This window comes from Hemicordylus capensis, chromosome 6, assembly GCF_027244095.1.
Source record: "Hemicordylus capensis ecotype Gifberg chromosome 6, rHemCap1.1.pri, whole genome shotgun sequence".
NCBI lineage: Eukaryota > Metazoa > Chordata > Lepidosauria > Squamata > Cordylidae > Hemicordylus > Hemicordylus capensis.
Genome location: NC_069662.1, coordinates 32309365 through 32330359, shown reverse-complemented (window position 1 = coordinate 32330359; position 20995 = coordinate 32309365). Strand labels below are relative to the sequence as shown.

At 43.4% G+C, this 20995-nt stretch overlaps 2 protein-coding genes and 1 pseudogene across 2 annotated transcripts; all 3 read right to left on the bottom strand.

The window, feature by feature from the left end:
- Positions 1-729: 729 nt before the first annotated feature.
- Positions 730-1677, bottom strand: LOC128331238 (olfactory receptor 1440-like). Its single transcript, XM_053264591.1, has one exon. The coding sequence runs from the start codon at positions 1675-1677 to the stop codon at positions 730-732; it is 948 nt and encodes a 315-aa protein (XP_053120566.1).
- Positions 1678-4934: 3257 nt separating this feature from the next.
- On the bottom strand, positions 4935-9359 carry LOC128331237 (olfactory receptor 6C4-like). Its single transcript, XM_053264590.1, has 2 exons — positions 9303-9359; positions 4935-5912 (listed from the first exon to the last, which is right to left on the bottom strand). The coding sequence occupies exons 1-2, from the start codon at positions 9357-9359 to the stop codon at positions 4935-4937; spliced, it is 1035 nt and encodes a 344-aa protein (XP_053120565.1).
- Positions 9360-16425: 7066 nt separating this feature from the next.
- On the bottom strand, positions 16426-17373 carry LOC128331236 (olfactory receptor 1440-like; annotated as a pseudogene).
- Positions 17374-20995: the final 3622 nt, after the last annotated feature.

Here is a 20995-nt window from a genome sequence, read left to right as displayed (position 1 = left end):
ATATTATGTATCCAATTTCCCTATGTTTTGTATGTATCACCTAGGTGACAAGAGACACTACCCCTCCAAATTTGGTGCAAATCTGTTGAAAAATGGCTGAGATACAGTGGTTTTACCTTTTAACTATTGGAGACCTTTTTTTTTTTTGCCACAAATAAGGTATATTTTTAAATACATAATGTATTTTTAGTATTCCCCCGAAAATTCAGCTCCATGCTCAACTAGTGTCTCTTACTGGTTTGAAAAACATCCATTTATTGATTTTCGTATAATTACCGTTCCAAATCCCCATAGTAACACAGGAAAAAAAATAACAAAGGGTGCAGATCAATGACTCTGCCTAATGAGGGTTTGGAAGGCAGAGTTGGGAGCAACAAGTCCAATGCAATTTTTTAATGCATGAGTATCCCTCCCCAGCCCAATGTACAGCTGAAAGACAAAGGCAAAGTGTGGCTGCATGGAGCATCATTTCTATAGCTTATATAGCCTTTACAGCTTATATGGCATGGAAGTTAAGATGGACACCTTAACTTGCAATTTCCATGCTTTTAGAGCACAGATGGAAATGTAAAGCCATCTTAACTGTCATCTTAAACTGATGAGATGACTGAATATATTTCTCTGTTCAACTGATTATAGGAAGTTGAATGAGATGTTACATATCTAACCTCTCTTATTTTGTTGCAGTTCCATAGGATTTGATTCCTCAATGTCATATACACTTTGAGGTTAAAATTTAACTGGGATGATTTTTTCTTGAATCTTCCTCAAGGCCTGTTTCACTTCTTTATTCCGCAGGCTATATATGAGGGGATTGACCATAGGAGTCAAGACAGTATAGAAGGCAGAGAAGACTTTGTTCCAGTCTCTCAGTGTCTGAGTGTCAGGCAGCATGTAGACAATCATCAGGGTCCCATAGAAAATAGTACCCACAATGAGATGTGATGAGCAGGTAGAAAAAGCCTTTTGCCTCCCTACAGAAGAAGGGATTTTTAGAATGGTTGCAATAATGTAAACATAGGATGTCACTGTCAAGAGAAAAGGGGGCAATGTGAAAATGCAAGAAATCATGAATGCTAAAATTATTATTTTATGAGTATCACTGCAAGCTAATTTTAGTAATGGGTTGAAGTCACAAAAGAAATGATCGATTTCATTTGGCCCACAGAATGTTAACTGCAGCAGAGGAAACAAAATGGTATTCCCCAGAAAGCCACTTATCCAAGACCCGACCACTAATTGGAGGCAATCCCCATTCTTCATAATGGTTGCATAGTGCAAAGGTTTGCATATGGCCAAATATCGGTCATATGACATAGCAGATAAGAGGAAACATTCTGTCGCGGCCAAGGAACCAAAGAAGTACATCTGTAGAAAACAGCCAGTGAAAGAAATTGATCTGTCTCCAGTCACAAAACTGGCTAGAATCCTGGGCAGGATTGTTGAGCTGTAACACGTCTCCAGGCAAGACAGATTCCCCAGGAAGTAGTACATTGGTGTGTGAAGGTGCTGATCAACCACAACAAGTGCAACAATGAGAATGTTTCCAGCCATGGTCGCGATGTAGATCATCAGGATTACCAGAAAAAGCAGGCCCCGAAGAGTTGGAATATCCCCAAATCCCAAAAGAATAAATTCTTTAACCACTGTTTGGTTTTCCCACAGCTTATCTTCCATAGGATTGGTCTAGAAAGAGGGAAATCTTTATGGTTAACATACTGTACTATCACCAGACCTGCTCACTTCATTTTGGGTTGCTTCAGTGTACCTCCTAAACTCAAGGGTCAGCAGCAGTATTCTTTCTCTGTTTGCTTGGAAGAGAAATGTTGGCTGTAAAAGGTTGTTCTAGCAAAGTGTTTTCCTAAAAGGCAGTGCTCAGGTTCATTTGGAAGTACAGGTGAAACTCAAAAAATTAGAATATCGTGCAAAAGTTCATTAATTTCAGTAATGCAAATTAAAAGGTGAAACTGATATATGAGATAGATGCATTACATGCAAAGCGAGATAAGTCAAGCCTTAATTTGTTATAATTGTGATGATCATGGCGTACAGCTCATGAGAACCCCAAATCCACAATCCCAGAAAATTAGAATATTGTGAAAAGGTTCAACAGTCTATGCTCCAGGTGTCCCACTACAATCAGCTAATCAATCCATAACACCTGCAAAGGGTTCCTGAGCCTTTAAATGGTCTCTCAGTCTGGTTCATTAGGAATCACAATCATGGGAAAGACTGCTGACTTGACAGTTGTGCAGAAAACCATCATTGACACCCTTCATAAGGAGGGAAAGCCTCAAAAGGTAATTGCAAAAGAAGTTGGATGTTCCCAAAGTGCTGTATCAAAGCACATGAATAGAAAGTTATGTGGAAGGGAAAAGTGTGGAAGAAAAAGGTGCACAAGCAGCAGGGATGACCGCAGCCTGGAGAGGATTGTCAGGAAAAGGCCATTCAAAAGTGTTGGGGACTTTCACAAGGAGTGGACTGAGGCTGGAGTTAGTGCATCAAGAGCCACCACACACAGACGGATCCTGGACATGGGCTTCAAATGTCGTATTCCGCTTGTCAAGCCGCTCCTGAACAACAAACAACGTCAGAAGCGTCTTACCTGGGCTCAAGAAAAAAAGAACTGGTCTGTTGCTCAGTGGTCCAAAGTCCTCTTTTCTGATGAGAGCAACTTTTGCATCTCATTTGGAAACCAAGGACCCAGAGTCTGGAGGAAGAATGGAGAGGCACACAATGCAAGATGCTTGAAGTCCAGTGTGAAGTTTCCACAGTCTGTGTTGATTTGGGGAGCCATGTCATCTGCTGGTGTTGGTCCACTGTGCTTCATTAAGTCCAGGGTCAACGCAGCCATCTATCAGGAGATTTTGGAGCACTTCATGCTTCCTTCCGCAGTCGAGCTGTATGGGGGTGCTGACTTCATTTTCCAGCAGGACTTGGCACCTGCCCACACTGCCAAAAGTACCAAAACCTGGTTCAATGACCATGGGATTACTGTGCTTGATTGGCCAGCAAACTCACCTGACCTGAACCCCATAGAGAATCTATGGGGCATTGCCAAGAGAAGGATGAGAGACATGAGACCAAACAATGCGGAAGAGCTGAAGGCCGCTATTGAAGCATCCTGGTCTTCCATAACACCTCAGCAGTGCCACAGGCTGATAGCATCCATGCCACGCCGCATTGAGGCAGTAATTGCTGCAAAAGGGGCCCAAACCAAGTACTGAATACATATGCATGCTTATACTTTTCAGAAGTCCGATATTGTTCTATTCTACAATCCTTGTCTTCTTGGTTCCATGTAATATTCTAATTTTCTGGGATTGTGGATTTGGGGTTTTCATGAGCTGTACGCCATGATCATCACAATTATAACAAATTAAGGCTTGACTTATCTCGCTTTGCATGTAATGCGTCTATCTCATATATCAGTTTCACCTTTTAATTTGCATTACTGAAATTAATGGACTTTTGCACGATATTCTAATTTTTTGACTTTCACCTGTATGGTGTGGTGGGGATAAACATCTGAGGTTGGTGAGCACCTTCAGCTGTGTGATTGGCAATAGAGTGGACAGGTCTACTCCATAGAGGCTTGGCAGATCAGGGAACCAGGATCTGGACCACTCTACTCTGTCAAGTGATACTTCCCGGAAAGGCTTGATGGCTTCAGTGAGAGAGAGTGCCACTAGGGGCAGAGACCTGACCTTAGCTTGGTTGAGGTGGGCAGCTTCTGCTTTAGGGCAATGGGGCTGCCTGGAGACAAGGTGCGTCACCCATTGGGATTAGGTAAGGGTGCACTGCAGGGGTGTGCAAACCAGTTCGATTTTGAACCGGTTTGAATTCAAACTGGTTCAGTTCAAAGGTTCTAAGGTTTTGTTGCTACCTGGGCGATGTGGAGAAACTGATCAAATTATCTGAAAATTCTCCTTGGGAGGAATCCTGGCATTTGGTGAGTTTCAGTTACTCATTGGGGGAACCCTGAGAACCCTGCAATATGTAGAGAATTCCCACTTTGGAGGAATTTCCTCACATCCTGCTGCACAATACAAAGAAATCCCTGGAACTTGTGGACTACTATTGTTAAACTGCCCTGTCAGATAAAGTGAAATTGTGACCTCCATATGGGTTGCTATCAAATACCCAATTGTTTTGGTACTTCCACTGCAATTCCCCCATGACAAATAGCATAAGCAGGAAACTGGCTGACACCCAAACTAATGCTGCTCTTAAACAACAAAGTTGCACACCTGCAAGAATGTTACACCGCTCTGCAAAGCTGGTAGGGTATTTGAAGTTGCACTTTTGCACAGACATTCCCTACCATCTAAATAAGACGAGTAAGAATTTTCACAGCTGATTGAGTAAACTCATTGTGCAAACTTATGTGCAAGCTAAGGGAGGTGAGCTGGTCTTGTAGTAGCAAGCATGAATTGTCTGCTTTGCTAAGCAGAGTGGACCTGGTTTGCGTTTGAACAGGAGACTCCATGTATGAGCACTGTAAGATCTTCCCTGTAGGGGATGAGGCTGCTCTGGGAAGAGCACCTGCACACTTGCATGCATAAGGTTCCAATTTCCCTCCCTAGCATCTCCAAGATAGGGCTGAGAGACATTCCCACCTGCAACCTTGGAGAACCCACTGCCAGTCTGTGTAGAACAGGACTGCCCAACTCTGTTGGCCACTGTGGCTGGGTATGATGGAAGTTGTCCATAATTTGTGCAGCCCTAGTGTAGACAGAAGTGAGCTAGATGGGCCAATGGTCTAACTTGGTATAATGCATCTTCCGATGGTCCTAGTGCAACACTAGTCCAGAAAGTAAGCTCCCGACATAGCAGAGCTATCTAGTGCAACATCCTGGTCCTAGTGCAGCCTTTCTGTGTAAGAACAATATTAGTCTAGCTGTCATCCTATAACAAGATTCTAATAGCTGGTTTTAATGTAACTGATTGAAGCCAACTTGGATCCCCTCAGTTCTTGTGAATGGCAGAAGCTTCCAAACCACCCTTTTCAGGGCTTCCTTTACTTCTTTGTTTCTAAGGCTGTATATGAGCGGATTGACCATAGGAGTCAAAACAGTATAGAAGAAGGAGATAACTTTGTTGAGGGCTTGGAGCACAGGGGTGTCTGGTAGCAGGTACACAATCATGAGGGTTCCATAGAAAATTGTGACAACAATGAGATGGGCTGTGCAAGTGGAAAAGGTCTTTTGCCTTCCTGTGGTGGATGGAATTCTCAAAACGGTTTTGATGATATATACATAAGAAGCCAGTGTTAAAACAAAGGAGGGCAGAGTGAATATAACAGAGAGCACGAACGTGACAAGTTCCATAAGACTGGTGTCACTACAGGACAGCTTTAGCAAGGGCCTAAAATCACAGAAGAAGTGGTCCATCTCATTAAGGCCACAGAAGGTGATCCTGGATAACAAAGATGTGGTAGTGGTACTGGCAAGAAATCCACAAACCCAAGAGGCAGCTGCCAGCTGAAAGCAAAACCGGCCACTCATCAGGATGGCATAGTGTAAAGGTCTACATATGGCTAAATATCGATCATATGACATGACAGCCAGGAGATAACATTCTGAGGCAGCCAGGGAGCTAAACAAATTGAACTGAGCCATGCAGCTGACAAGTGATATAGTTCGGTCCCCAGTCAGGAAATGGGCCAGCATTCTGGGTAATATGTTTGAACTGTAGCAGATCTCCAAGCTTGACAGGTTACCCAGGAAATAATACATGGGTGTGTGAAGGTGGTGATCAGCTATTATTAATCCAACCATCAGCAGGTTGCTAGACACAGTTAGAACATAGATAATTAAAAATATTAGGAAGAGAAGAATCTGCAATTCAGGGTCATTTCCAAATCCCAGGAGGATGAATTGGGTGATGCTTGTTTGATTGTCCTGGTCTGCCTTAGGGAAAATAAACAGGGAAAAATGTAATGAAATATGTATATGATCAAGTACCCCTGAAAATTGTTATATAGTGGCAATAACAAAGGTGCTAGATTAGAATAAGAAATCTGTATCTCCTCACAATGTGTTGTTTTAATCATTTCCATATTTAAGGCCCAGCTCTTCTCAATTTATTTATTTATTTGTTATTTATTTAACATATTTTTATACCGCCCAAAACTTACGTCTGTGTGTGGTTTACAACCAGATAAAAACAAAGGTAAAACATTAGTTAAAAACAAAAACAAGAAATTTAAAACACAGCAATTTTTTAAAAAATTAAACGATATTCTAAAAGCAACATTAAACAATTAAAACAATATCAGTTAAAAGCCTGGATGAACAGATGTGTCTTTAAAGACTTTTTTAAAAATTTCAGAGATGGGGAGGCTCTTATTTCACTAGGGAGCGCATTCCAAAGCCTCGGGCAGCAACGGAGAAAGCCCGTCCCTGAGTAGCTGTCAGACGAGCCGGTGGCAATAACAGATGGACCTTTCCTGATGATCTAAATGGGCAGTGGGGTTCATGACGAGAAGACATTCTCTTAAATACCCAGGGCCCATTTTAACCTTTCCATATCCCTCTCTGCCCCTCCACATTATTTTTAACTTCATTAAACCATAATGTATTATTAAGTTCAGAATAGTTCAGTTCATGCATTGTAATTATAATAATGCATGCATTTTAGTTCAGTACTAGCCAATGTCTTTCTTATGTCTTTTGTGTCCTTTCTCCTCTTATTCCCCTGCCTAAAACATTGTGATCTTTAATGCAATGCTTTTGCATTATTTTGCATTAAAATATTAGTTGATCAATTGATACTATAATATAAGCTGGTAAACTGATAATATATTATATAGTTGATAAATTAATACTATAATATAAATTGATAATATAATATAAGCAAAATAAAAAAAGAGAAAAGAAAATAAGAACATGGGGGAAATCCTTGATCACTAACCTAACATGAGAATAATATTTTTAAAAATCTTCTAAGGACGAATTTCTTCAAAGTACAAACAATCATTAAAATCAGACCAAATAGCTGAAATTTACTCTTCTTTACCGTTCATTTGGAGGGGGGGGGAACGAAACAAACAATGCAAACACTGACAGGGAGCACATATTGCAATTCAGGAGTATATTTCTCCTTCCAGGGTTTTATAATAATCCTCTTTATGGAGTCATCACATATGATGCCTTACTGTCAGCTGTTTTATCTGGAAGGTTTTTGAAAACCCCTCTGGCCAGTCGGTTATGCCCCTGTGGCTCACATGAGGTTGACTATGTCCACCTTGTGCTTCTGTTTTGCCCTTTTTATAATGACAGCTGGTGCAGTCTTATTTCTCCCTTGATGTCATGCTTTCTCGGCCGGATGGCTGAATTTTATGCCACAATCCTCCTTGCAGATAAGAAACCTTTTGCCACCTACAAGGTTGCCAAATTTTGTGCAGCTGCTGTTAAGATCTGTCAACAGCTAACCTCCAGCCTTTCTTTTTAGATGTTGATACATGAAGCTTCTATGTTGGTGTATCTGTATAAAGAATGTAAACACCTTCAACAGACAATACTAGCTGGAATGTCATGTTAACAATCCTAGTCAAAATGGAAAAATAACAGGAGAGGACCAAGCCACGTGGTAAACATTCCCACATCCAAATTACACCTCCAACATCGTCAGCCAGTCCTTCTTAAAGATTCTCAGACATGTTCAATAAGTAAGAAATAAAAGTTTCTGCTGAATAAGCTGCATTTTAAGATCAAAGGAAGCACGTTTTACTGCCTTCATAGGAACTCACTATTGATTTAAGATGTAGTGCTTGTGGAGAAGTTGACATTCAGTTGACACTTCATAACTAATTCATCAGCAGCATAATTGCACCTTACCACTATGGATTCACTGTTGGGGTGATTGGTTTCCATACATAATGGGCTGGCATTTTTCAATTTCTCCTATGGTGAGGTTTGCAAGAAGTGGGAAAATATGGTATAAATAGGAGGCAGGTGGTTCTTATTCAGCTCATGTATTGGAAGTTATTGCATTCTCCCACCCTCCCTTTCTGGAAGTCCCAGGGTCTTTTGCCCGGCCACCACATGTGCGGGCTGTGGGAGAATTCTTCCCTTTCACTCTTATTGGCTTTTGAGCAGGATTTTTTGTTTTGTTGATTCGTTTGCCACCACCACAATAGTTGTGTTTTGTAGTTTCTTTTTGGGTGGTGGAAACTTTGATACATCTTACTAGTTTACATTAGTTGCATTTTTGGAGATGGATGTTGATGTTAGTTTATCCATCTATTTATTTGCAGATTCAATGCTTTTGTAAAGCGTTTGATTCAAACATATGAATTAGGCTGTTCAGCCCTGTGTTCACATTTATTACACAAAGGTTTTTTTTGTTTTTGTTTTTTAAAGATAGACTAAGCTTTCCCCAAGTTTTCCTTTGCAAACACCTATTAGTTATAACTGGTTGACTAATAACATTTTGGCCTAGATTTTATTCAATGCCCAATTTTAAATTCATCCATGTGTCTGGCCTGATTTCATTTACACAATCACTAACACCCATCATCTAAGTTTTTGTTTGTGCCAGTTCAAGTTATGCAGGTGGCAGCACATGTGAAGAAGAGAGTGTCAGTCAGAAAATCCTTTATGAGCATCTTAATGCACTCCCAACATGTCCCTAGATCGTGTGAAGTTCATCCTCCCAAACTACATGGAAACTCCAGGTCTTTATTTAAACAAGTATTTGGAGTATGCATTTTAGGGTCAATCGGATGGATAGCTTCCACATGTGGTCAAGGCATATACCAGGAGAATGTCAGGACATTAAATGGAGGATGTTGCAGTGAGCACAGTCTTGGGGTACCCCCTTCTTTTTCACATATGCTACTAGATGCATTGTGTGAACTGTCCCTATATTATATTGCTATCCCACATATCCACTCCTTCAGATTTAAAAGGACCAAGAAGAACAGATGTCAGTTTCTGAAGGGGACTTGGATAATGCCACCATCATAGGGAAGAGATAGGGATTTTCAGATTCTCCTTGAGAAATGTTAAATTTATTGACACATTTTATGTTTCCTTTAGAATTGCTCACTTATTTTCCTTCTGCAGAAAACTCCAAGTTACCTTATATTTTTGGTGAGATCCGGTGCAAACATATTAGAACTTTTAATTCAATGAGACAGAATATGAGGTTTTAGACCCCTGAAATCAAATCAATTTACAACTTATATTTCACCCTATGGCAATTGTAGATATAGCCAATATGATAACCCCACCTTCCCAATCACATTTGATTTCTCATTATACTCGCTAGCCAAGCTCTGTATTGCTATAATTTACCTTTAATAACAAGGCATTTCCAAAAGGAATTTCTGATGTGAGATCTTCACTCTTCATTCTGGAAAGCAGGATATCGGGCAAAGAGATTGTGCTATTTAAAGATGAACTTTGCCAAGCGATCTCTCTCAGTTGCCTGCTCCATGGCATATCTTTGTCTGATAAGGATATTGTTGACTCTGTTATCTGGCTGGCAGGTATGAAGTCTATTTTGTCCTCTCAGTATTTATTATCTTTCTTTCACATGGGGGAATGAGATTTCCCTCAGCATTTCTAGTGATTGTCATCTTAAATAGCTAGGGATGTTCAAAGCTTTCCTGTTTGAACCTTGTTTCGACTCAAACTGGGGTGGTTTGAATGGTCCAAGTTTGAACAGGACCTGCTCCACAAAAGGGTGTGCTAGGCTGAGGATTCCCCTTTATGAATAAAGGGCCGGGGGGGGGGAGGCTTCCCAAGAGGCAGAGGAGGTGGGAGGGTAGTCAGAGAACTTACTGCAAGCCTCTGTGGTGTGGGCTCCCCTATACCCCTCTTGGCCTTCCCTAGAGTAGCTGGCCTGGCTGGTTCCTATTGTCAACTGGGGATAGCAATATAATTGGCAGCACATTTAATAAGTTGCAATTCAGTGGAGGATTGTGTTATGTTGTATTCCACACTGCTTAATCTCAAATGATGCGATTTCCATCCTGGCAGAGCTGAACAGCTTAAAATCCTGCCAACTGGATTGCACTGAACTTTATTGATTTGGTTTTTCCAGTACTCACTTTTTTAAAATAGATGTTTGTAATACATCCTAAACCCATAGATTCCAGGATGATATCCAGGACTGGACTGCAGTAGACTGGAACAATAGGACTTCATTAGACTAGGCTCTTCAGTATTTCCCTGAATAAGCTTCATGTGAGGCTCATCAGGGCCACTCACTGCTAACTTTCAAGTGCATAGTGAAAATCTACCACTTTAGTAAGGCATCTGAGAAAGTGCAATAATTGGGTGGTATCCAGATTAATGTGGCACTAGTGCAATTAGATTCACCCCTGCAGCTGAGCAGATGTCAGAGTCACTCAAAGTCCTGTGCACTTGCACAACAAGGATGGGGATAGCTTTGCCAGATTCCTTGTAACATATGAGGAAGAGGTTTCATGGCAAGAGGAGCACCATCGGTTGCACAAGTACGCTATGTTGCACTGTTTCACTAGTCTGAAATCCAAACTTCCAATTGGCTGGCACAACAGCCTTGCACTAGGGCAGTGTTAGTCTGAATGACAGCCTTTATCTCCTGCCCATTTTATTTGCTGCTGTCTCTTTAATCTTATTGCTACCGTCTTATTGCATTTAGCATTCTTTTAATATGGATCTGCATGGAACAGGCTGGCCCGGTTTTGTCCAGCACCCCCTTGAACTCCCCCCCAGTTTGGTTCAGTCCGGGAGGGTTCGTGACCCTTTTTAAAAATAGAATTTTTAAAAGGCACTTACCCCCTCCTGGGGAGTTGTTGGAGGTGGTGGGGAGGTCCATGGGGGTTTCCCCTCCCCCCGCTGGTCTCAATGCAGCTCAAACTGGCCAGTTCAGGCCTTCGCCTTTGGCACGGTGGCCATTTTGGATGCTGCTGTGCCTGTGCAATTGGCCTCAGGTGCGGCGGCCTCCAAAATTGCCACTGCACCAAGGGGGAAGGCCAAAACGGGCTGAAGAGCCGGTTGAGCGGGCCAGTTTGGGCTGCATTGAGGCTGGCTGGCAGAGGGGGAACCTCCATGGACCCCCACCCCCACCTCCAACAATTCCCTCGGAGGGGGTAAGTGCCTTAAAAAAATTATGTTAAAAAAACAGCTCATGAACCCCTGAATAGTTGGGGGGTGTTTAGTCCGGGGTCAGACCGAACAGGGGATGGTTCAGTTTGACCCTGAACCATCGAAGCAAAGTGGTTTGACATTGAACTGGCTCAATGTCGAACTGGTTCACACATCCCTATCTTTTAAGCTATGGCTCATGTTACTTGCTATTTGGTCATCATGACACCCCAGGGCACAAACTGGATGAATGTCAAACTAGATGTTATTTTAAAAGCATGTTGGAATCCCATAGTTAGTTCTCCTCATTTTTCTCCCTTTTATAAAAAGCAGTACATGGGTGTGGCAAACTGGATCAGGTCCATGGCACAGTGGCAGCAGGTGGAGGAGTTAACTCTCTCCTTGCACCATTATCTTGCTGACCACCTCCCAAGATGCTATTTGCCCCAACTGGCAAACTTTGCATATCATCTGAGGGGAGGTTATTTTCAGCAAGATGATGTTGTAGAGGGAGTGCTGAAACCCTCTTCCTCCACTCTATGGTCCTGATCTCGATTCCCCTATCCAAACCCCTGCCTCTCAGTGCTCCTTGATGTTCTTAAATGATTGCCCTGGGGGTCCAAAGAATATACTCTGAAAAAATTAGAGTGTTCAAAACAGGATGGTTGCCGGAATCCTCCAGATAGGAGGATTCTGTAATAGTCCTGTAATAGGACTCTGGTTCTGTTTTGAGGGTTTTTGGAACTGGGACCATGATTAAGTGTGACAGCCAGGTGCAATCATATTGTTCCACTAGAAGTGAAATTCTTAGACCAATGCAAGACGAACCAGAGTGAAAGCATATGCCAATAATGTATTCATTAATCAAGAACAAACTTCAGATGTTAGAAGACTATCTGATACCATTGTAGTTCTGACTATAAACAATGCCAATTAGCAATTAGGGATGTGCGAACAGGTTCAAATTTGAACCTGTTCAACATCGAGCAGAGCCTGTTTGATGTTTCAGTATCGAATCACGCCCAAACCCAACTGCCCACTGTTAGGCCCGATCTTGGGCTGAACACTCCTGGTTCAGCTTGGGGTTTCCTCCCACTCAGGGGGCTTCTCCATGATCACAGGGGGGTCTCCATAGGTTCCCCCTCCACCCACCAGCCTCCATTTAATCACAAATAGCCCAGTTCAGGCAGTTTTTGACGCATGCAGAGGACGCATGCAGAGGACGCATGCATTGGGCTTCTGCAGCAGCCTCCCAAATGGCCAAGACCATGGAGGTGAAGCCTGGAATGGGCCAAAAACCACCCAAACTGAGCTATTTGTGACTAAATGGAGGCCAATGGGTGGAGGGGAACCTCTGGAGACCCCCTCAAAGCTACAAGAGGCCCCTGGAGCAGGAGGTGGTGAGTTTTATTACTTTTTTAAAAGTCTATTTTTTAAAAAATGAATACACACACACTGAACTGAACTGGGGGATGTTTGAGGGTGCACAAAACCCAAACATTATGGATGTGCTCAAACTGATTTTTTAAATTCGATTTGTAGCCGAATTGAATCTCCCCCAATTTGTTTCCCCTCCCCCGAATCTCAGATTCTATTTATACCCCAATTTTCTGAATCCTAATCCAAATCGATTCAGGGCAAAAAAAAATGGTTGCATGGGCAAAAGAGTGGGGTGGGTGGTAGTGCCCAATGGGTGGAAGCTACCACCCAGATTTCCAAGAAATTTGGCAAAGGGGTGATTTTAAAAAGATTTTTGAAGTTCACTCATCTTTAAGCATTTTCCCATAGGGAATAATGGAGAATTCCAGCAGCCTTAGTTATGACTCCACTTGTGGGGCACCAGGGTGGCCCAGAGCGGGTTGTGATGTAGTGCACATAGGGTGCCAACCACCCCCAAACGCACAAGCCCTTGGTGCACTGGGTTTTGCTGTTTTCAATGTCTGAGGTGTTCTGAGAGTAGAAACTCTGGTGGGAAATGAGAGGATCACCAAAATCTCAATTTGGATTCGGAAAATTCTGGTACAAATTTAATCTGGGGTGACTGCTCTGAATCTGCCACAAAGACATGCCAAATTCAATTTTTTAAAAAAACACCCCAACCCCCCCCCCACCCTTTTCATATTACTCCCTATGGGAAAAAGCTTAAAGTCTTCACTTTTTTTTTTTTTTTAAAAAGATCATCCCTTTGCCCAATTTCTTTGAAATTTGGATGGTAGCTTCCAGCCATTGGGCACTAACACCCAACCCACTTTGGCCATAAAATAGAGGTCTGCATCTCTGAATTTTTCAGGTCCGAATCTGGGTTGATTTGTTTTGTACCCGAATCTGGGCAATGGAGCACAGGGGTGATTTTTTCTGTCTACAAATCACCCGCCAGATTTGGGTCAAAACATTTTGTACCCGTTCGATTCACAGATCCCTACCAAACATGCCTAGTCCAGGCAACCTGGTTTTATGGCCACCCCTACTAGCAATTTGGCAGCATTCCCATGACCTACTGGGTAGCTTCTGAGAAACTAAAGTCAGTTTAAACCAAACATGACTTAAGAGGTGGGCTATCCAGGAGGTTTTGTCACTGAGCTGCTGCTGGCAGGTTCACTGCTCCCATTGGTTTGCACATATGGCTAAAATTGGGCAGGGCTTCCCTAGCCTGATTTTAGCCATGCATGAGAATAGGTTCATTGTCTTAAGTGAGCTATGTTTGATGCCTGCAAAGGGTGCTGCTTTAACAACTTGTGTAAGTAGTCATAACTGTTTGTGAGAGAGCAACTTGTGTGGTTACTACAGTGCAGGCACTGTGGCTGGCAGTGGATTCTGGGTCAGTGATTAGTTTTTGGCCATCTTTGGACTGTGTAGTTGGCAAAATGTGTTCTGTGTTGGGAAGGACTGTGTGTGCTTCTGTCCTGCAGTGTTGCTCTTTTGCAAGGCAGGGTTGAAAAATGTGTATACTCTGCTTGTTTCACCCATAGGGAACAACGGGGAACTCAGATTACCCAGTTGTTTCCCATGGGTAGATCCTGGGTACACCAAAGTGGGTTGAGTGTTAGGGCATGAATCCAACTATCTGCCATCCAACCAATCCACAAAACAATCAGGCAATCAGGCAATTTTTTAAAATGACTTTTAAATTTTATCCGGGTCAGTAGATCATTGACCAAAGCCCATCAAGTCCAGCACCCTGTTTCACATAGTGGCCCACCAGAAACCTATGGGGAAGCCTGCTCCTTCTTCTGCTCCTTCTGTGCAACTGATATTCTGAGGCTTCCTGCCTCTGAGCATGTTTGTAGCCTAGAGCCATCAGAACTAGTAGCCATTTATACACTTGTCCTCCATGAATTTGTTTAAGCCCTGCCTAAAGCCATCCAAGCTGGTGGCCATCCCTTGGCAGATAATTCCATAGTAGTATCTGCTGTGTGACAAATTCTTCCTTCAGATGGTCCTCAATTTCCTGGCAGTTGGTTTCATGGGATTATCTCTAGTTCTAGTGTTGTGAAAGAGGGAGAATAACTTATCCGTATCGACAACATGTAACACAAGGTATAATTTCATTAATGGTGAGGGAGATGTACACAAATTAATGCATATTCCTCCTGAACTGTCCCCTTGGTTTTAGACAAAGTGCCAGAGCCATCAGCATCCAGTATTCTCAAATATCATAGACAGGAAGTACTGGTTGACATCCAGAGTAAGGAAGCGCTGATTCAGTGAACATATTGCATGCACTTCGGGGATGCGTGATTTTCATCTATCTCCCCTTCACTCTGAAGCTGACCATGACCCCTGAAAATATGTTGCTGAGGGTCAGGGATATATTTTCAGTTATCCCAGTTGGCATCAGAATGAAGGAGAAAATGATGAAAATCACCCCTCTAATGACATGTGTACCCAAGATTTGAAGTTGGCTCTCCAAACTCAGTGCTGCTGCCACTGCGGTGCATGCTAGAGTATGTAGATGCTATAAATGTCCTTCTGGGAATGGTAGGGTGTCTAGCCCCAGGGCTACCTCTCTTTACAGCAGTGTGCTCCAAACAGCTAGGTTGTAGGAAGTTTGGGGGTTAGACACACTCAACACGGATCGGCAATTAAAATCATCATCATCATCATCATCATCATCAAAAGATGGTTTATTTTACCAGTGGGGTAAGGGCTTGGCTTTGAACAGGGGTGGGGGAGAGGAATGTTACAACACCACACATTAAACCACGTATAATAAAGACACAAACTAGCCTGAACCAGCAGATCCTTGAAGCCTGCTCCAGGAGTAAAGGAAGATTACATGTGTAGTCTCCACCAGGCAAACTGACTCCTCCTTCTATTGAGTTAGCAAAGGCACTCCTGGAAGCAGGGCCCAGCCTATTACCGTAGAGCGGTCTCTGCTCTGCAGGTCATCCAAAGTTTTGCTTGCAGCTTGTTGCTAAACACAAAGGGGAATTGCAGACCATAGTAGCTAGAGCTTTACACTCAATGAGATCAAGGATTTCATGACCCATGCAAATTTACACATTGTACTGGCATGGTAGTGCCAGTATAGTTAATAGAGAGTTATTTCAACATTCTTCCATTATAAGCCCTGAACTTTCTATTGCTCAAACATTCTATATTATGTATCCAATTTCCCTATGTTTTGTATGTATCACCTAGGTGACAAGAGACACTACCCCTCCAAATTTGGTGCAAATCTGTTGAAAAATGGCTGAGATACAGTGGTTTTACCTTTTAACTACTGGAGACATTTTTTTTTTTTTTGCCACAGATAAGGTATATTTTTAAATACATAATGTATTTTTAGTATTCCCCCGAAAATTCAGCTCCATGCTCAACTAGTGTCTCTTACTGGTTTGAAAAACATCCATTTATTGATTTTCGTATAATTACCGTTCCAAATCCCCATAGTAACACAGGAAAAAAAATAACAAAGGGTGCAGATCAATGACTCTGCCTAATGAGGGTTTGGAAGGCAGAGTTGGGAGCAACAAGTCCAATGCAATTTTTTAATGCATGAGTATCCCTCCCCAGCCCAATGTCCAGCTGAAAGACCAAGGCAAAGTGTGGCTGCATGGAGCATCATTTCTATAGCCAGCATATATGAGTCTTTAAAAAGACTTTACAGTTTATATGGCATGGAAGTTAAGATGGACACCTTAACTTGCAATTTCCATGCTTTTAGAGCACTGATGGAAATGTAAAGCCATCTTAACTCTTATCTTAAACTGACGAGATGGCTGAATATAATTCACTGTTCAACTGATTATAGGAAGTTGAATGAGATGTTACATATCTAACCTCTCTTATTTTGTTGCAGTTCCATAGGATTTGTTTCCTCAATGTCATATACACTTTGAGGTTAAAATTTAACCGGAATGATTTTTTCTTGAATCTTCCTCAAGGCCTGTTTCACTTCTTTATTCCGCAGGCTATATATGAGGGGATTGACCATAGGAGTCAAGACAGTATAGAAGGCAGAGAAGACTTTGTTCCAGTCTCTCAGTGTCTGAGTGTCAGGCAGCATTTAGACAATCATCAGGGTCCCATAGAAAATAGTAACCACAATGAGACGTGATGAGCAGGTAGAAAAAGCCTTTTGCCTCCCTACAGAAGAAGGGATTTTTAGAATGGTTGCAATAATGTAAATATAGGATGTCACTGTCAAGAGAAAAGGGGGCAATGTGAAAATGCAAGCAATCATGAATGCTAAAATTATTATTTTATGAGTATCACTGCAAGCTAATTTTAATAATGGGTTGAAGTCACAAAAGAAATGATCGATTTCATTTGGCCCACAGAATGTTAACTGCAGCAGAGGAAACAAAATTGTATTCCCCAGAAAGCCACTTATCCAAGACCCGACCACTAATTGGAGGCAATCCCCATTCTTCATAATGGTTGCATAGTGCAAAGGTTTGCATATGGCCAAATATCGGTCATATGACATAGCAGATAAGAGGAAACATTCTGTCGCGGCCAAGGAACCAAAGAAGTACATCTGTAGAAAACAGCCAGTGAAAGAAATGGATCTGTCTCCAGTCACAAAACTGGCTAGAATCCTGGGCAGGATTGTTGAGCTGTAACACGATTCCAGGCAAGAGAGATTCCCCAGGAAGTAGTACATTGGTGTGTGAAGGTGCTGATCAACCACAACAAGTGCAACAATGAGAATATTTCCAGCCATGGTCGCTATGTAGATCATCAGGATTACCAGAAAAAGCAGGCCCCGAATAGTTGGAATATCCCCAAATCCCAAAAGAATAAATTCTTTAACCACTGTTTGGTTTTCCCACAGCTTATCTTCCATAGGATTGGTCAAGAAAGACGGAAATCTTTATGGTTAACATACTGTACTATCACCAGACCTGCTCACTTCATTTTGGGCTGCTTCAGTGTACCTCCTAAACTCAAGGGTCAGCAGTAATCTTTCTCTGTTTGCTTGGAAGAGAAATGTTGGCTGTAAAAGGTTGCTCTAGCAAAGTGTTTTCCTAAAAGGCAATGCTCAGGTTCATTTGGAAGTAGCAAACCAAATGAAATGTCCCTTGCTGGTGTCATTATGGCACAAGCAGGAGAAATGCAGACCCACCTGAGAGCTGCAAAAAGAAACAAAGGAATGCAAGTTCTTTTCCTTCAAGTTTGAGAAGAGTCTTCAGCATAGGCGTAACGATAGGGGGGGCAGGGGGGGCACGTGCCCCAGGCGCCACCCTGGCTGATCACGTGGGGGGCGCCAAAGTGCCCCCGCCATTCCCCTGGCTTTCCTTCTTCTTTTTTAAAAACGTCTGCGCCGTTGTTGTTTTTTAAAAGCGTCGGCGTGGTGGCGCTCCCCCGGTCCCGGAGCCGCCCCCCCCCTTGCTCGGCTCTGGCGCGCTGCGTGCGGGCGCCGAGTCAACTAAAATCTTCGTCACACCAGCATCAAGTACTTTGTCTCTGACTGTCTCCAAATTAATCCGCGGGCCAGCCGCGCACTCCTCCCAGTCCCCGCCCCGCACAGTCGCGCATGCGTGCTGGTGTCCCGTGTCCAACTCCTCCTCCCAGCTCACCATGTGCTGCACATGCGTCGGCGTCTGTGAAGAGGCAGGGAGTCGGAGTGAGCGAGCGCGATTTTACCTGCTGCTGCCGCCGCCCAAGGCAAGAAGCAGAATGGGAAGGGGATTCATTCACCTAGTTCGGCCGGCTGGCGGCACAAGAGCAAAACTTAGCGCACAGGAGGGACAAGGTGTGTTTTTTTGTGATTTGCGATTCATGGGCGGCACGAGTGAACTTGGTCGGTCGGGCGCCGGCGGGGCGGGGCGGGGCGGGCTTACTTAACTTGGCATTCACCAGGCTGGCTTGCGTCCCAGAGGACGAGGCACTCTCCGCCCTCTCTCGCTTGTTGCGTTCCCAATCTAGTTCAAAGTAACCGGCCCGTGCCTCCGAGCATGTGCATAGCGCATAGCGCGGGCGGGGCGTCTGCACTGCAAGCAGCAACCAAGGGCAGGTCGGGGCCCTCCTCGCCCGCCCGCAGCCCAGCCGAGTCAGGCCCGACTCAGGTCCGACCTTACTAAGCGGGCCGCCGGGCTGCTGGAGGAGTGCTTGCTCTCTCTGGGGACTCTCTATGGTCGAGGCCGCCTCCGTTGCTAGTGGCAGGGGGTTTGTTTACTTCCAGGCTCGTGGCTGGCGGCGGCTCCATCTATTTACTTGGGAGTCGGGACCTCCCCCTCCCGTCTGTCACGGGGGAGGCCGAGGAGCAAGTGCCTGGTGAGTCCCTCTCCCCCCGCTCCCAGGAACCTAGTTGGTGCTGGCGACCCTCTCCCGCCGGCTTTATTTCAGCTTGTTCATCAATGTGCATGTTCCCCAAGTCTACCAGCTGGGAGTTTCTAGTAAGAGGGTAGCCCGTTGCATGGCATCTTGCGTTTTTAACATCTCGATCGCTGTTTGTCCCCATCTCTATGATACCTTGAGCTTACACTCTACACCGGCATGAAGGGGACTCTTTATGGTCGAGGCCGCCTCTGTTGCTAGTGGGGCAGGGGGTTTGTTTACTTCCGGGCTCGTGGCTGGCGGCGGCTCCATCTATTTACTTGGGAGTCGGGACCTCCCCCTCCCGTCTGTCACGGGGGAGGCCGAGGAGCAAGTGCCTGGTGAGTCCCTCTCCCCCCGCTCCCAGGAACCTAGTTGGTGCCGGCGACCCTCTCCCACCTCCATCTGAGGTCCCCGCAAGGCGAGCGGGTGACGGACTTCTCTCCTTGTATTGCCTGCTTTCGTCTTTCTTCCTGTGTCTTCCTTGGCAGAGACTTGAAGAACTGGCGAATCTGCTTCAGGCTCTTGTTATGCTTTTGTTATTTAAGTGCTCAGGAGCGTCTGAGTCCACTCTTCAGAACCCATTGAGTTTAGTGGGATTTTGCTCCCAGTTAAGCAACACGCCTGTGTTTCCCCCGCAGTCCTAGCATGCTAGAGATCTTGGATCCTAGCATTCGTGTACGGGGTGGACACATTTTGTACTTGTCATCTCTGATGGCTTGAAGACCTATTTTGTATTACACATGTCATTTACAGATATTGAGGCATTTACATTTTCTAACATGCTTGCCTTCTCAGGCTTCTAAGTGCCACCTTTTCCCCACTTGCAAAATATCTAACACAATTTATTTGCCTCTAGGATTGTCATAAATTTAACATGCTGGCTGTGGCATGTTAATGGGAAATGTGTCAGCCTTCAACTATATTTCTTTAGAGATGGAAGGAAAGATTTGTTGTAAGGCAGTTCTTCCTTCTGTATCTTAAGAACCTGGGAGAATAGGCAGCGCTGACAAGTATAAAGTTGTAGTGTAAGGGAGATCATGAAGCAAGGATGCTTGGCTTACTCAAACTTTAGCTGGCATCATCTTTGAATTCCAGAATGCATTTGACAAACCTGTACTTGGGATTAAACAGGCTGCCATAGCTCTGTAGCAAATATGGAGATGTTATACAGTACAGATTAATGGGGAAAGGCTTTCCGCAGTTCCTTTCTTTTCCCTGTAAAGGATTCTTTGGGTTCCCTGTGGAAAATTTAGGGACAGCGATGTAAGCACAATCTACGGATGGGTGAGGAAGTGATCAAATGTTGAGCCTGTTAACCTTTACACTATGTGTATGTGTGCCACTCTGACCCAATTTGGAAAGCCTCTTTGAAAACAAGTGTAACAGTAAGTGATATCTGTTTATTGCTCTTGTCTTAACCTGCTCTCAAGACAAGCTTTTAAGTATTTTTGCTCTTTTTTTCTTTTGAATGTGAAAAACAAAAAATCCAGGCATATCTGGCAGTTTGTCAAGTGATGCTATCAGATAACTATTATGTTATTTCAATAAAAGGAAATGGCCCTGTTTCTATATTAGCAAAGCTCAGAACACTCAAGAAAAGATAAATCCCAAGAATCTTGGGCGTAAGATCTTGAGTAACAAAGGGAAAAGGATGCTATTAGTATCACTATGTGAGATGGCACTCATCTAAGCTTTTTATTTCTTTTAGAATCAGGTGCTGTATTCACTTTTGAATTTTTAAAAATATATATTTAATATAAGTCACTGTACATATATTTAGTTTGGCACTAAGTACAGAGAATCAGGGCTTGTGAATACTGAGCTGAAGCTTATGAGCTAGGATTGTATTCATTTGCTCTTGTTTTGCTTCTTGTGATAAGTGAGTTAAATGTGATGTCTTAATAATATGGCTATTAATGATGAGTTTGTCTTTGAATCAGTGTGAAATCCTTAGTATTAAGGCCCACTGGGAGTTTCTTGCTCTCTTTCTCTCATTTTAACTGTCTTTCTGAAATACTAGACTATATTCCAAGCAGTGACACAGTTTACTCTGCTATTTTCCCTAGATACGCCTCTGGGCAAGTTACTTCCCTGCTGTGCCATTAGGTGCGGCTTGTATTCCTTGTAAATCTAGGAGTAGGCAGTTG